This window comes from Microtus oregoni, unplaced genomic scaffold (assembly GCF_018167655.1).
Source record: "Microtus oregoni isolate MIOR12 unplaced genomic scaffold, Mior012 000064F_ref0000363, whole genome shotgun sequence".
NCBI lineage: Eukaryota > Metazoa > Chordata > Mammalia > Rodentia > Cricetidae > Microtus > Microtus oregoni.
Genome location: NW_024543874.1, coordinates 5,591,691 through 5,604,452, shown reverse-complemented (window position 1 = coordinate 5,604,452; position 12,762 = coordinate 5,591,691). Strand labels below are relative to the sequence as shown.

The following is a 12,762-nucleotide window of genomic DNA, read 5'->3' as shown; positions in this document are numbered from 1 at the left end:
GGGAAGTGTGATTGTTAAAGACCACATTTCAAAATTTTATAACCAAGCTTATCACCCCTTATTCTGTATTATATAGTATAATATTGAAAAAAAACCACTAGTTTAAAATAGTATTAAAAGATTTCATTTCAAATATTTAAGCATCTTACAATTTATGAATATTTAATAAAATGATTGTTTTTCTTCCTTTAAGATGTTTTTTCCCGCATGCCGCTCATGAATGGCCTTATTGGACCCAGTTCTCATCTTTCACATAATTCTCTGCCTCCTGGAAGTGGATTGGGGACTTTCCCTGCTGTAGCACAATCCCCTTATACTGATGTCAGGTATTTTAAAATTTTGCTTTTTATGGAAACTTAAATTATACTAACCTTTTTTCTATCTTTAAATTATTATTCATGATATTACTGTTTGTTACATTTGCTGTGAGTTTTACTTAAGACCACCAAGCATATTTAAAGCTGTTTTCTAACAAATCCTAACTAGAGTAATTCTTGAGCATAGTATTAGTAGAAAGTTACCTTGTTTATGATGTGAATGTGTTTTGTTATTTTCCAGAGACAAAAGTCCAGCATTTAATGCAATTGCAAGTGATCCTAACAGCTCCTGGGCACCAACAGCTCCCCCTATGGAAGGAGAAAATGATACCATGTCAAATGCCCAGAGGAGCACACTGAAGTGGGAGAAGGAGGAGGCTCTTGGTGAGATGGCAACAGTAGCACCAGTTCTCTACACAAACATTAACTTCCCTAATTTAAAGGAAGAATTCCCAGGTCAGTCATGAGTGGATCTCTTGAATGCCATGCCCTTGTTTTGAAGAGTATACTACAAAGTCCTTTTTCATCACGTTTATCTGACCTGGTTGCCCATGATGCAGATTCCTTTACTTAGTAAACCTAGGCCTTGTGCTCATTTGTATATTTCCCAAAACTTTCTTTTATTTATGAGATTGTCAGTTTTCTAGGTCTTATCAGTGCTCAAGTATGAGGTAGTTAATGCTTTTTTTTTTATCAAGTACCTTTTTTATTCTTTGAGAATTTTTCACATATACAATGTATTCTGGCCATCATATTTATCTATTCTTAAACCTTCAACCCCTCCCAGATTCTCCCCCTCGTTCCATTCCAATTTTGTGTCCTCCTTTAATTTTTGGGGGGGTTTTGTTTTGTTTTGGTTTGGTTTGGTTTGGTTTTGGTTTTTTCAATACAGGGTTTCTCTGTAGCTTCGGAGCCTGTCCTGGAACTAGCTCTTATAAACCAGGCTGACCTTGAACTCACAGAGATCTGCCTACCTCTACCTCCCAAGTGTTGGGATTAAAGGTGTGCACCACTACCACCTAGTGGTGTCCTCCTTTAAAACAAACAAACAATAACAACAAACAACCCACTGAGTCCAGTTTGTGGTGCCTGTATGTCCTGGGTATAGGATTTATTGTCTACCTTCTAGGGATCATACCCTTAAGGAAAATTTATTTTTCTTCCTCTAGAAGCCATCAACTGTCCTCACTATGTGTGGGAGGTCATGAGCACATCTGCCCTCCCCCATACCCCTTGCAGGTTACCTGGTTCTCACAGAGGCTGGAAGAGGGCATTGGATCCCTCTGTAATTACAGATGGTTTTGAGCCCCGTGTGGATACTAGGATTCTTACCTGGGTCCTCTGGAAGAGCAACCAGTGATCTTAATTTATGCTGAGCCCCCTCTGTCTCTATTCCTCATCATGAGACTATGTTAGACTTGAAATGCAATGTTTTATCTATGCCTGATACATAAAACCTCAAAGATAGTTTTCTGTTGTGTTTTGAGTATGGTTTGTTTAGGCTAAGACTGAATTACCAGCTGTGATTTCAGGTTGGAACTCAAAATGTTTTAAATTTAAATGATTTCTGATTTTAAGATTATTGATACTAAATCTATTTTTGTGTTAAAAATATTATCTGAATAAGATGATAAACAGTTTATTATTAGTTTTTATTACAACACTGTATCACCTTCTTTCTGAAGTGTGTCTTCTGTGGTTTATCACAACACTGTATCACCTTCTTTCTGAAGTGTGTCTTCTGTGGTTTATCACAACACTGTATCACCTTCTTTCTGAAGTGTGTCTTCTGTGGTTTTGCAGATTGGACTACTCGAGTGAAACAGATTGCCAAGCTGTGGAGAAAAGCCAGCTCCCAGGAAAGAGCACCATATGTGGTATTTAAAAATTCCTATGTGTTATATCTTTAAACACAATATTTGAAACTTATTTTTATTAGGTAATGAAAAGAAATACTCAATACTGAGAAAACTAGCAGGTATCTTTATTTTAAAGTTATTTGTTAACTCATTTTTCTTTTGCTAAAGAACGTAAGTTATTTTTACTAAAGGACAGAACATTTTTAACAGACCAGAGTATATTAAAGACACAATTAATCTCATTTAAAATCGTTTTGTCTCTTAACAGATAGTACTGCATTTGCAGATGAGATTAGTTTCCTTTTTTGTGTGTGTGTGTGATAGTTACAAAAGAGTCTTTATACATTTTGAAAGAAACACATTGAAACTTCCTTCAAGGAGTTCTGAAATATCACCATTGTGGGATTAATTTTTCCTGAGGAGCTGAACTGAACCCTTGCTTCAGTTGCGGCCACAGTAAAGTCTTATTGTGAGAAAAATAAATGCTATTGTCATCTACAAGATCTTCTATGCATCAGTTTTCAGTTAGAATGGTAACTTTTGGTGAAGCTAATGGGGGCAGGACTGAGGAATAATTTTATGGCTTGTTTTACCTTAAATTAGTAATGAGAGAATTTTTTTTAATGCATAATTTTCCTTGATTCTAAGTTTTAGATTTGCAGCTATTTTAGTTTGAGAATCAGTTTGCTATCTTCATCTTTAAATTGAGGGACATGCTAGTTCTTTTTTGTTCTAATGATGTGTTTGAATTATCATAGTATATATTCTATTACCCTGGGATTTCTTGCTGTAATTCAAACACATAAACAGAATTGTCTTTACCTGATAGTAGCATGCACTGTGGAGAAAGTGGACTACTATCCAGGTCCTTTTTTTAAAAAGCAGACTGTAAGTTTTCGAGAGTGATATTTCAACTATTAGCACAAGTTTTATATCCTAAAAACACTGGAACGTATTCTTTTCTTTTGCCAAAGCAAAAAGCCAGAGATAACAGAGCTGCTTTACGCATTAATAAAGTTCAGATGTCAAATGATTCTATGAAAAGGCAACAACAGCAAGACAGTATCGATCCCAGCTCCCGCATCGATTCGGATCTTTTTAAAGATCCTTTAAAGCAAAGAGAATCGGAGCATGAGCAGGAATGGAAATTTAGACAGGTATGTGGGTTGGTTTTTTGTTATTATTGTTGTTGTTTTGTTTTGTTTTGTTTTTTTGATGATTTGGTTTTTAAATTGCATTTTAGCTTTTCGGGAAAGAGGGGTTTTTATGTCATTTCAGAATACAGTTCTTAATAGAACCTGAACAAGCGTTAAAATAGATTTCCCTTTTTGGTAAAGTATATATTCATATTGGTCTTAGATATTTATTGAAGTATTATAGATAATATACTGCTACAGGCGAAATGACATGCTATGGTGATAATCCCTTGTTAAGAATTTATTAGGAAGCAGTGTGCTAACTACTTACATCATGTGATAAACTTTGAACTATTTTTTTCTCCATGATAGTTGTTTCCTTCATGTTCTTTTTTTTTTTTTTTCCATCTTAACAGCAAATGCGTCAGAAAAGTAAGCAACAAGCCAAAATTGAAGCCACACAGAAGCTGGAACAGGTAAAAAATGAGCAGCAGCAGCAACAGCAGCAACTACAGCAACAGCAGCAGCAGCAACTTGGTTCTCAGCACCTTCTAATACCTTCTGGTTCAGATACTCCAAGTAGTGGAGCACAGAGTCCCTTGACACCTCAGCCTGGCAATGGAAATGCATCTCCTGCACAGACATTCCATAAAGACCTATTCTCCAAACACCTACCCAGTGCCCCTACTTCCACACCTTCAGATGATGTGTTTGTCAAACCACAACCTCCACCCCCTCCTTCAACCCCATCCCGAATACCCATTCAGGAATGTCTTTCTCAGTCCCAGAATTCTCAGCCACCTTCTCCACAGATGTTCTCACCCGGATCATCTCACTCCAGGCCACCTTCTCCAGTGGATCCTTATGCAAAAATGGTTGGTACTCCTAGACCGCCTCCTGGGGGGCATAGTTTTCCCAGAAGAAGTACTGTTACACCAGTGGAAAACTGTATGCCTCTGTCTTCAGTATCTAGGTCCATTCAGATGAATGAAACATCAGCCACTAGGCCATCCCCAGCCAGAGATTTATGTGCTTCCTCCATGACAAACAGTGACCCCTATGCAAAGCCTCCAGATACACCTAGGCCCGTGTTGACAGATCAGTGTCCCAAACCTTTTAGCCTTCCTAGATCCCCTGTGATTTCAGAACAAACTACAAAAGGTCCTCTAGCACCTGGAACCAGTGATCACTTTACTAAACCATCTCCTAGAGCAGATGCCTTTCAAAGGCAACGGCTACCTGACCCATATCCACGACCATTGCTGACACCTGCTCCACTGGATAATGGGCCTTTTAAGACGCCACTGCACCCTCCTCCATCTCAGGATCCATATGGATCTGTGTCACAGGCATCAAGACGACTCTCTATTGACCCTTATGAAAGGCCTGCCTTGACTCCAAGGCCTGTAGATAATTTTTCTCATAGTCAGTCAAATGATCCATATAGCCAGCCTCCCCTAACTCCACACCCAGCAATGAGTGAATCTTTTACTCATTCTTCAAGGGCTTTTTCTCAGCCTGGAACCATGTCAAGGTCAGCATCTCAGGACCCATACTCACAAGCCCCAGGAACTCCACGCCCTGGTATCGATTCTTATTCTCAAACCTCAGGAACTCCTCGATCCAATCCAGACCCTTATTCTCAACCTCCTGGTACTCCCCGACCTAACACTATTGATCCATATAGTCAGCAGCCACCAACTCCCAGGCCTTCTCCACAGACAGACATGTTTGTTACATCTGCGGTAAATCAGAGACACACTGATCCATATGGTCATCATCTTGGAACATCAAGACCTGGGATTTCAGTTGCCTATACTCAGCCACCAGCAACACCAAGGCCAAGAACTTCAGAGGGTTTTACTAGGTCCTCCAGTGTAAGACCAGCCCTCATGCCAAACCAGGATCCTTTTTTGCAAGCAGCACAAAACCGAGTACCAGGTTTACCTGGCCCTTTGGTCAGGCCACCTGATATGTGCTCCCATTCACCCAGGCCACCTGCGCCTGGCCTTACAGACACATTCAGCCGTGCTTCCCCATCTGCTGCTCGTGATCCCTACGATCAGCCTCCAATGACTCCCAGACCTCAGTCTGACTCTTTCGGAACTAGTCAAGTTGTCCATGATCTTGTTGACCGTCCAGGTCCTGGGTCAGAGGGAAACTTCAGCACTTCTTCAAACCTTGCTGTAAGCTCCCAAGGACAGCAGGTCTCCAGTGTCTCCCAGCTTCCTGGACCTGTGCCAACTGCAGGAGGCACTGATACCCAGAACACTGTGACTATGTCTCAAGCTGACACAGAGAAACTGAGACAGGTAAATATTACAGTGTTTTAAAATGTTTTTAACATTATCTGTGGAAGTTCCTCATTAAGTCAAATGGTAATTTCTTCTACACAAATGTTAAAGTTTCTTTTTAAAATTATTATTTAGAGTTGATTAAGGAAAAATGAAAATGATAAAATTAATGTCAATTAAGTTGTATTTAACTTGGATCTTATTTCGTTCTTTATGAATTTGTTGAAAGATCTTTAAATATGAAAATTCTTAACTTTTTACGGTGGTTATTTGACCAAGGAAAAAGACCCAGATCACCAGTTTTTGTTGTCATTTGTTTGGTTTTGGGGTATGTGTGTGTGTGTGTGTGTGTGTGCATATTTAGTAGTTAAATATAAGTAGTGCTTTTATGACACTTTAAAGCATTTTAAAATTTTAAACATTAATTTAGTCATATAATGGAAACATTGGGAGTTTTAAAAATGTTTATTTATAAATCTCTGCCATTTTGTTTCTTTCTGTTTAGCGGCAGAAGCTGCGTGAAATCATTCTTCAGCAACAACAGCAGAAGAAGATTGCTAGTCGCCAGGAGAAGGGGCCTCAGGATACACCAGTAGTACCTCATCCAGTGCCCCTTCCACACTGGCAGCCAGAGAGCATCAACCAGGCTTTCACTCGACCTCCACCTCCCTATCCCGGGAACATTCGATCACCTGTTATCCCTCCACTAGGACCTAGATATTCAGTTTTTCCCAAAGATCAACGTGGACCCTATCCTCCTGAGGTTGCTGGTATGGGGATAAGACCACATGGATATAGGTAATACTTTTAATTTCCCGCTAGATTTAAGTTGATATTGGACGAAGGAACTAGACAAATATTATTATTGTGCCAGAAGGTATTACAGATTTCTGCTTCCTTTATCACTGTGAGATACAGTCATTCTTTTTTTAAACTAAGGGAAGGTCGTGGAGTTCTTCCCTCTAAGAACTCTAAAGCTTCTTGGTAGACCCTTTGTCATTAAATATTGACAGAATATCTGTAATCTTAATGATTTAGTTTACCATTCCAGCCAACTCATATCTTCCAAACTTTAACTACTGCATCCTAATGAAGCTTCTTATTAACTGACAGATGATAATGGTACATTTTACTCATTTAATTTAAAATGTAAGATGCTCTTAGAGAGCTGCAAATTGGGAAGGTGCCTTCCTTTAGAAACTCTGATACCATTGACTTGTAGAGTAGGCCGAGATGTATGACAGCTCCAAACTTGCTAGTCATATAAGGAGAGAGCTCTTTAATGTGGCACACAACTTAAACTTGCACTGTATCTGTTATATTTTTTATTTCATTTCTCTTTATTATATTTTAGTTGTGGTTTGTGCCCATTGCTGTTTTGTGTATTTAAAAACCTTGTGTAGGGGGAATGTGGTAGAAGTGCATGTGGAGGTCAGAGATTGATGCCGTTTGTCTTCTACCACTCTTTACCTTATATTTTTGAGATAAAGTCTTTCATTCAACCTGGAACTAGCCAATATGGCAAGATTAGTTTTCAAGTGAGCCTTAGGGATGCTTTTGTCTCCCACCCACTAGAATTATAGGCAATTTTTTTGCATGTGAGAAGGGAATACAAATTGTGATTGTCATGCTTGCTCAAGAGAAGTTCTCCCTCCTTCCCTCCCTGTCTTTCTTTCTTTTGAAATTCTATTTGGGTATGCAAGACACACAACACACGTGGCAGCCAAAGAACTGTGTGGAATCAGTTCTATCCTTCATGTGTCCAGGGAGCCATACTCAGGTTGTTTACAGGGCAAGTGCTTTTCCTCATTGAGCCATTTCACTATCCCAGTTCTGCCTATTTAAAAAAAAATTAAAAGTTTTTTCATATTATGTATTTTGATCATGATCTTTTCTTCTCTCAAGTCCTCTCAGACTTGCATTTTCCCTGTCATTGGGCTTAGCAACAGTATTTCTATTTATATGTATACATAGAGTAACTTAAAACTTTTTCTTTTCTCATTCCAATTCTAAATTAATCATCATTCCTAATTATTTGAATGTTTTGTGTTTTTCTTTTTTTGCTTTTAGATTTGGATTTCCAGGACCTGGCCATGGTCCCATACCAAGCCAAGATCGCTTCCATGTGCCTCCTCAACAAATACAGGGATCTGGGATTCCTCCACACATAAGAAGATCAATGTCTATGGAAATGCCTAGACCTTCAAATAATCCACCAATAAACAATCCAGTTGGGCTTCCTCAGCATTTTTCACCACAGGGCCTGCCAGTTCCGCAGCATAACATACTAGGCCAAGCATTTATTGAATTGAGGCATAGAGCTCCTGAAGGAAGGTCGCGGTTGCCATTTGCTGCTTCTCCTGGCAGTATTATAGAGTCACCTTCTCATCCCAGACATGGAAATTTTATTCCCCGACCTGATTTTCCAGGCCCTAGGCACACAGACCCTATGAGACGACCTCCTCAGTGTCTACCTAATCAGCTACCTGTGCATACAAATTTAGAGCAGGTCCCACCATCTCAAGAGCAAGGTCATCCTGCTCACCAATCTTCTATTGTCATGAGGCCTCTAAGTCATCCCTTAGGTGGTGAATTTTCTGAGGTTCCTTTGTCTGCATCTACTCCAGCTGAAACAACACCCGATGCCCTGCAGATAGCCAGTCAACCCTCTGATGGTCTGGAGGAGAAGCTAGACTCTGATGATCCTTCTGTGAAAGAACTGGATGTGAAGGACCTTGAGGGAGTTGAGGTCAAAGACTTGGATGATGAAGATCTAGAAAATTTAAATTTAGACACAGAGGATGGCAAGGGCGATGACCTGGACACTTTAGGTAATTTGGAAACAAATGATCCTAACCTGGATGACCTCCTAAGGTCAGGGGAATTTGATATCATTGCTTACACGGATCCAGAACTTGACTTAGGGGATAAAAAAAGCATGTTCAATGAGGAATTAGATCTTAATGTTCCAATTGATGATAAGCTAGAAAATCAGGCTGTATCAGTTGAACCAAAAAAAAGGGATCAAGAAGAAAAAACTATGGTTCTCAGTGATAACGATTTGCCACAGAAAAAATCCACTGGTAACAGTGAGATAAAGACAGAAATCCTATCTCCACACCCTAAAGAAGAAACAACAAATGAAATGAAGAAAAGTGATGACAATAAAGGTGATGCCGACACTCTGTGCTCACAGGCTTCTTCGCATACAGACCGGAGTGAGAGGGAAAAGACTCCTTTGCTGCCCACTGATCCAGACATGCTTGAGAAAAGAAACAATCGGGAAAATGCTGGCTCTGGTATCAGTGCTGTTCAAGGGTCCACTCCTCTGCCTGCTCGGGATGTGATGAACTCTTGTGATATAACTGGATCAACTCCAGTCCTTTCAAGTTTACTTTCTAATGAGAAATGTGATAATTCAGACATTAGGCCTTTGGGGTCTTCCCCACCAACTCTGCCAATTTCACCACCCACTCATGGGTCAAGTTTGCCTCCTGCTTTAATAGTACCACCTGGCCCTCTTTTGGATAATGCCATGAATTCTAGTGTAACAGTGGTCCCTAGGGTAAACCATGTTTTTTCTCAGGGTGTGCCAGTAAATCCAGGATTTATTCAGGGTCAATCATCAGTGAACCATAATTTAGGGACAGGGAAACCTACAAATCAAACTGTGCCTCTCACAGATCAGTCCAGCACCAGTGGCATGCCTGGACCACAACAGCTAATGCTTCCTCAGACATTAGCCCAGCAGAACAGAGAGCGGCCCCTCCTTCTAGAGGAACAGCCTTTGCTTCTACAAGATCTTTTGGACCAAGAGAGGCAGGAACAGCAGCAGCAAAGACAAATGCAAGCCATGATTCGTCAGCGGTCAGAGCCATTCTTCCCTAACATTGGTAGGAAATTCCTTGTGTCTCAAAGTAAATTATTGGGGGCATTTGGGTACATGCAGCATGCTTCTAAGGTCTCATTATTGAAATTTCATTTGGAGTAGAGCACTGAGAATTTTCTGTCTTCTTGAATCTTTAAAACAGGAATTTTAGATTCCTTCCAGGACAGTCAGCATGATGAAAACTTTGAATTATGACCTCATTCAATTCAGCTTTTATAGTGTTAATGGAAACTAGTCCTTTTTTAGTTTTATTTGCCAGTTGTTACCAACGAATCTTTTTTCAGAATCATGAGAAGATAAATTTAAAAAATTATGATAGAAATAAAGCTTCTTGTTGTTTGTTTTGGTTTTTCGAGGCAGGGTTTCTCTGTAGTTTTGGAGCCTGTCCTGGCACTAGCTCTTGTAGACCAGGCTGGCTTAGAACTCACAGAGATCCGCTTGCCTCTGCCTGCCGAGTACTGGGATTAAAGGCGTGCGCCACCACCGCCCGACTCTTTTTTTTTTAAATATTTATTTATTAATTATGTGTACAGCATTCCTTCCATGTGTGCCCGCAAGCCAGAAGGGGGCACCAGGTCTCATTATAGATGGCTGTGAGCCACCATGTGCTTGCTGGAAATTGAACTCAGGACCTCTGGAAGAACAGTCAGTGCTCTTAACCACTGAGCCATCTCTCCAGCCCCTTGTTGTTTGTTTACAAGTGTTTGGTAATATTTTTTGGTTTTTTGTTTTCCCCACAGAAGTTCCTTTCAACTTAGTTTTGTTGATTTACTAATTTTAAGAAAAATAGAAATCCATGCAGCCCATATTCTTCAGTGCCCTGTCTTATAAGAATTAAAAATCAATGGGCACATATCTGAGGAATATTTTCTTTTAAACAATAATGACAATAAAAGCTTTTTATCAACATTGCAGTACAAATTCCATCATTTGATTCCTTTCCCCACTGAGATGCAAAGAGATGCTCTTTCAGTATCCTCTCAATAGTTTTACTATGTAGGTATATGCTAAAGACATTGGTAGCTTTTCCTTTCTTTTAAAAACTGATAACTAATTTAGTGGAATTCTTTAGTTTTGGAAATAACTGCAAATTCTTATTTCTTTTGTTGCATCTCCAAAGAAATCATTCTAATTAGCATTGTAAAAGTTTGAACCAATAAGAGTTTGAACAATATACCTGCATATTACTGTTATGATTGCCTATAGACTGACAGACTTGTTCTATTTTCTTAGAGTTATGGATACCTGAAATGTAGCTAAATTCAAGATTAGGTTGTCACCACTTTTGGATTCTCCTATGTAGCATAGAAACATGTAATGATTAAAGAAAATAAGAATCTATAAATTATGTAATAATTGTGATACTTAAGTTTAGTACTTTGTGTATCTTGAACCATGAACTTGAGCTATGAAATAAGTAATGTCAAAATACATTTCTTCTTTAGATTTTGATGCAATTACAGACCCAATAATGAAAGCCAAAATGGTGGCTCTTAAAGGCATAAATAAAGTGATGGCACAGAACAATCTGGGCATGCCACCAATGGTAATGAGCAGGTAGGTGGAAGTGCTCTTCTTCTTCCTGGGCATGTGGATGTGCATGGAAACACTGGGATCATAAAAGCTCAGAAATCTATCTTCTGAAAGTGAAGAATATTTAAATTCAGCTGGATGTGATCATACATAAAGTGTTAGGCAGTTTATTTTGGGGGGGAGAATAAACAATAAAATAATACACATTGGGAAGACTGACTTGCTCATTGACAACATCAAACGTGTGTGTGTATGTGTGTGTGTGTGTGTGTTTAAGTAAGTATTAGCACTATTAGATTTTTTTCTTATTTGAGAAGCTCAGTGGTTAAGGAAAATATAATTTCAGTTCTGAAATTAAATATTCCCAAACTGACTTTGGATTTGAGAAGGGGATATTTGGATACTGGTAGTGGAATAATTTTAACACCTAACAGAAAAATGGAATTTGTACATTCAAGAAGGTTAAAGTTAGAGTGGTTATGTACCCTAGTGGAGTATTTCCTAAATCTTGATCATTTTCCATCTTCAAAAAAAATTTTTTTTCATACAGTTTCTTTGCCCTACTACAGACATACTAGATGGGGTGTCTAGGGATACTACCTGTATGCTTGTGTTTTTGACTAGCACCTTGAATGGCTCTGTATTTTATTGCTGTTTCTGACTTCTGTCAGAACAGTAACAGATCCGTAATGATCCTGCTGAAAAATTATAAAGGGGAGTATAAATGATTATGGAATTGAATATAGAGTCTGTATAGGTTAAAGATACAGGCATATGTTTAGAGAACTGTGCAGATACTCTGGGTATGATTAAGGTGCATTTTTTTTAGGTCAAAATAGAGATAAGTGATTTGTGAAGATTTTCATTACTGAGCAGGATTTATTTATTAGTGCTTTTCTTCTCACAGGGTAACTTTATGGCATAAGTCTTTTAAAGCTTGAAACCTTTGAAATTCTTCTCAGATATATAATAAAAATACAAAATTGAAAGAAATGAACTATATTTAAAACTATATTATTAATATATGATTATATTGATAAGCACTATAAGCTGTAAATTTCATAACTACCACAATTTCAAGGTACTGATTAGCAATGACCTACTAAGTATATGCAACACTTGATAGGAGCATGTAGTACTGTATTATTTTAACTTGATAGTCAGAGTCTAGGAAATGCTAGAATTTTTTAGCTTTTAATTTAAGGGCCTCATAATCAGAAATCTAATTGTGTCTGAGTCTGTTAGACATGCAGTAATTTGTCAGCCACATGGTAAGTGTACTGATGACTGTTCTGAGTGCTTTGCAGAACAAAGAAAGATAGTCCCTTCTGAGTGTAGTGTGGTATGTTAATGATGTGGGCAGACAGCCAGTGACCAGAGCTATATTAGGGAGAAAGGAGATAAATTAGTCAAACTTTTGAATAAGAAATCACAGATATATACTCTAATATATGTCTAATGACATAAAAGCTTCTTTACAATATTTGGGATATATTTTGAAATCGTACTGTATATATATCTTTTTTTTTTTTTTTTGGTTTTTCAAGACAGGGTTTCTGTGTATGTATGTCTTAACATGTTAAAACATTCACTGACTCAGTAGGATAGACATGTTTTCAAATAAGCCGTAATAATTCTGTGGCAGTTATTGGCTTAATTAGAATAATGTTTCTCCAGATGGATTTATCAATAGAGGTTTGTTACCAGTTCTGTTTTTAACTTTAAACTGTGTTT

General features: G+C 38.4%; 1 protein-coding gene across 1 annotated transcript in view; it reads left to right on the top strand.

Annotated features, from left to right (window-relative positions):
• Positions 1 to 12,762, top strand: part of Kmt2c (lysine methyltransferase 2C) — a 224,335-nt gene that overhangs the window by 171,701 nt on the left and 39,872 nt on the right. The window contains exons 32-39 of the mRNA XM_041640535.1: positions 194 to 326; positions 559 to 773; positions 2,121 to 2,194; positions 3,151 to 3,333; positions 3,729 to 5,624; positions 6,112 to 6,404; positions 7,677 to 9,499; positions 10,941 to 11,052. Of these exons, the coding sequence (XP_041496469.1) occupies positions 194 to 326; positions 559 to 773; positions 2,121 to 2,194; positions 3,151 to 3,333; positions 3,729 to 5,624; positions 6,112 to 6,404; positions 7,677 to 9,499; positions 10,941 to 11,052 (4,729 nt within the window). The remainder of the gene's footprint in view (positions 1 to 193; positions 327 to 558; positions 774 to 2,120; positions 2,195 to 3,150; positions 3,334 to 3,728; positions 5,625 to 6,111; positions 6,405 to 7,676; positions 9,500 to 10,940; positions 11,053 to 12,762) is intronic.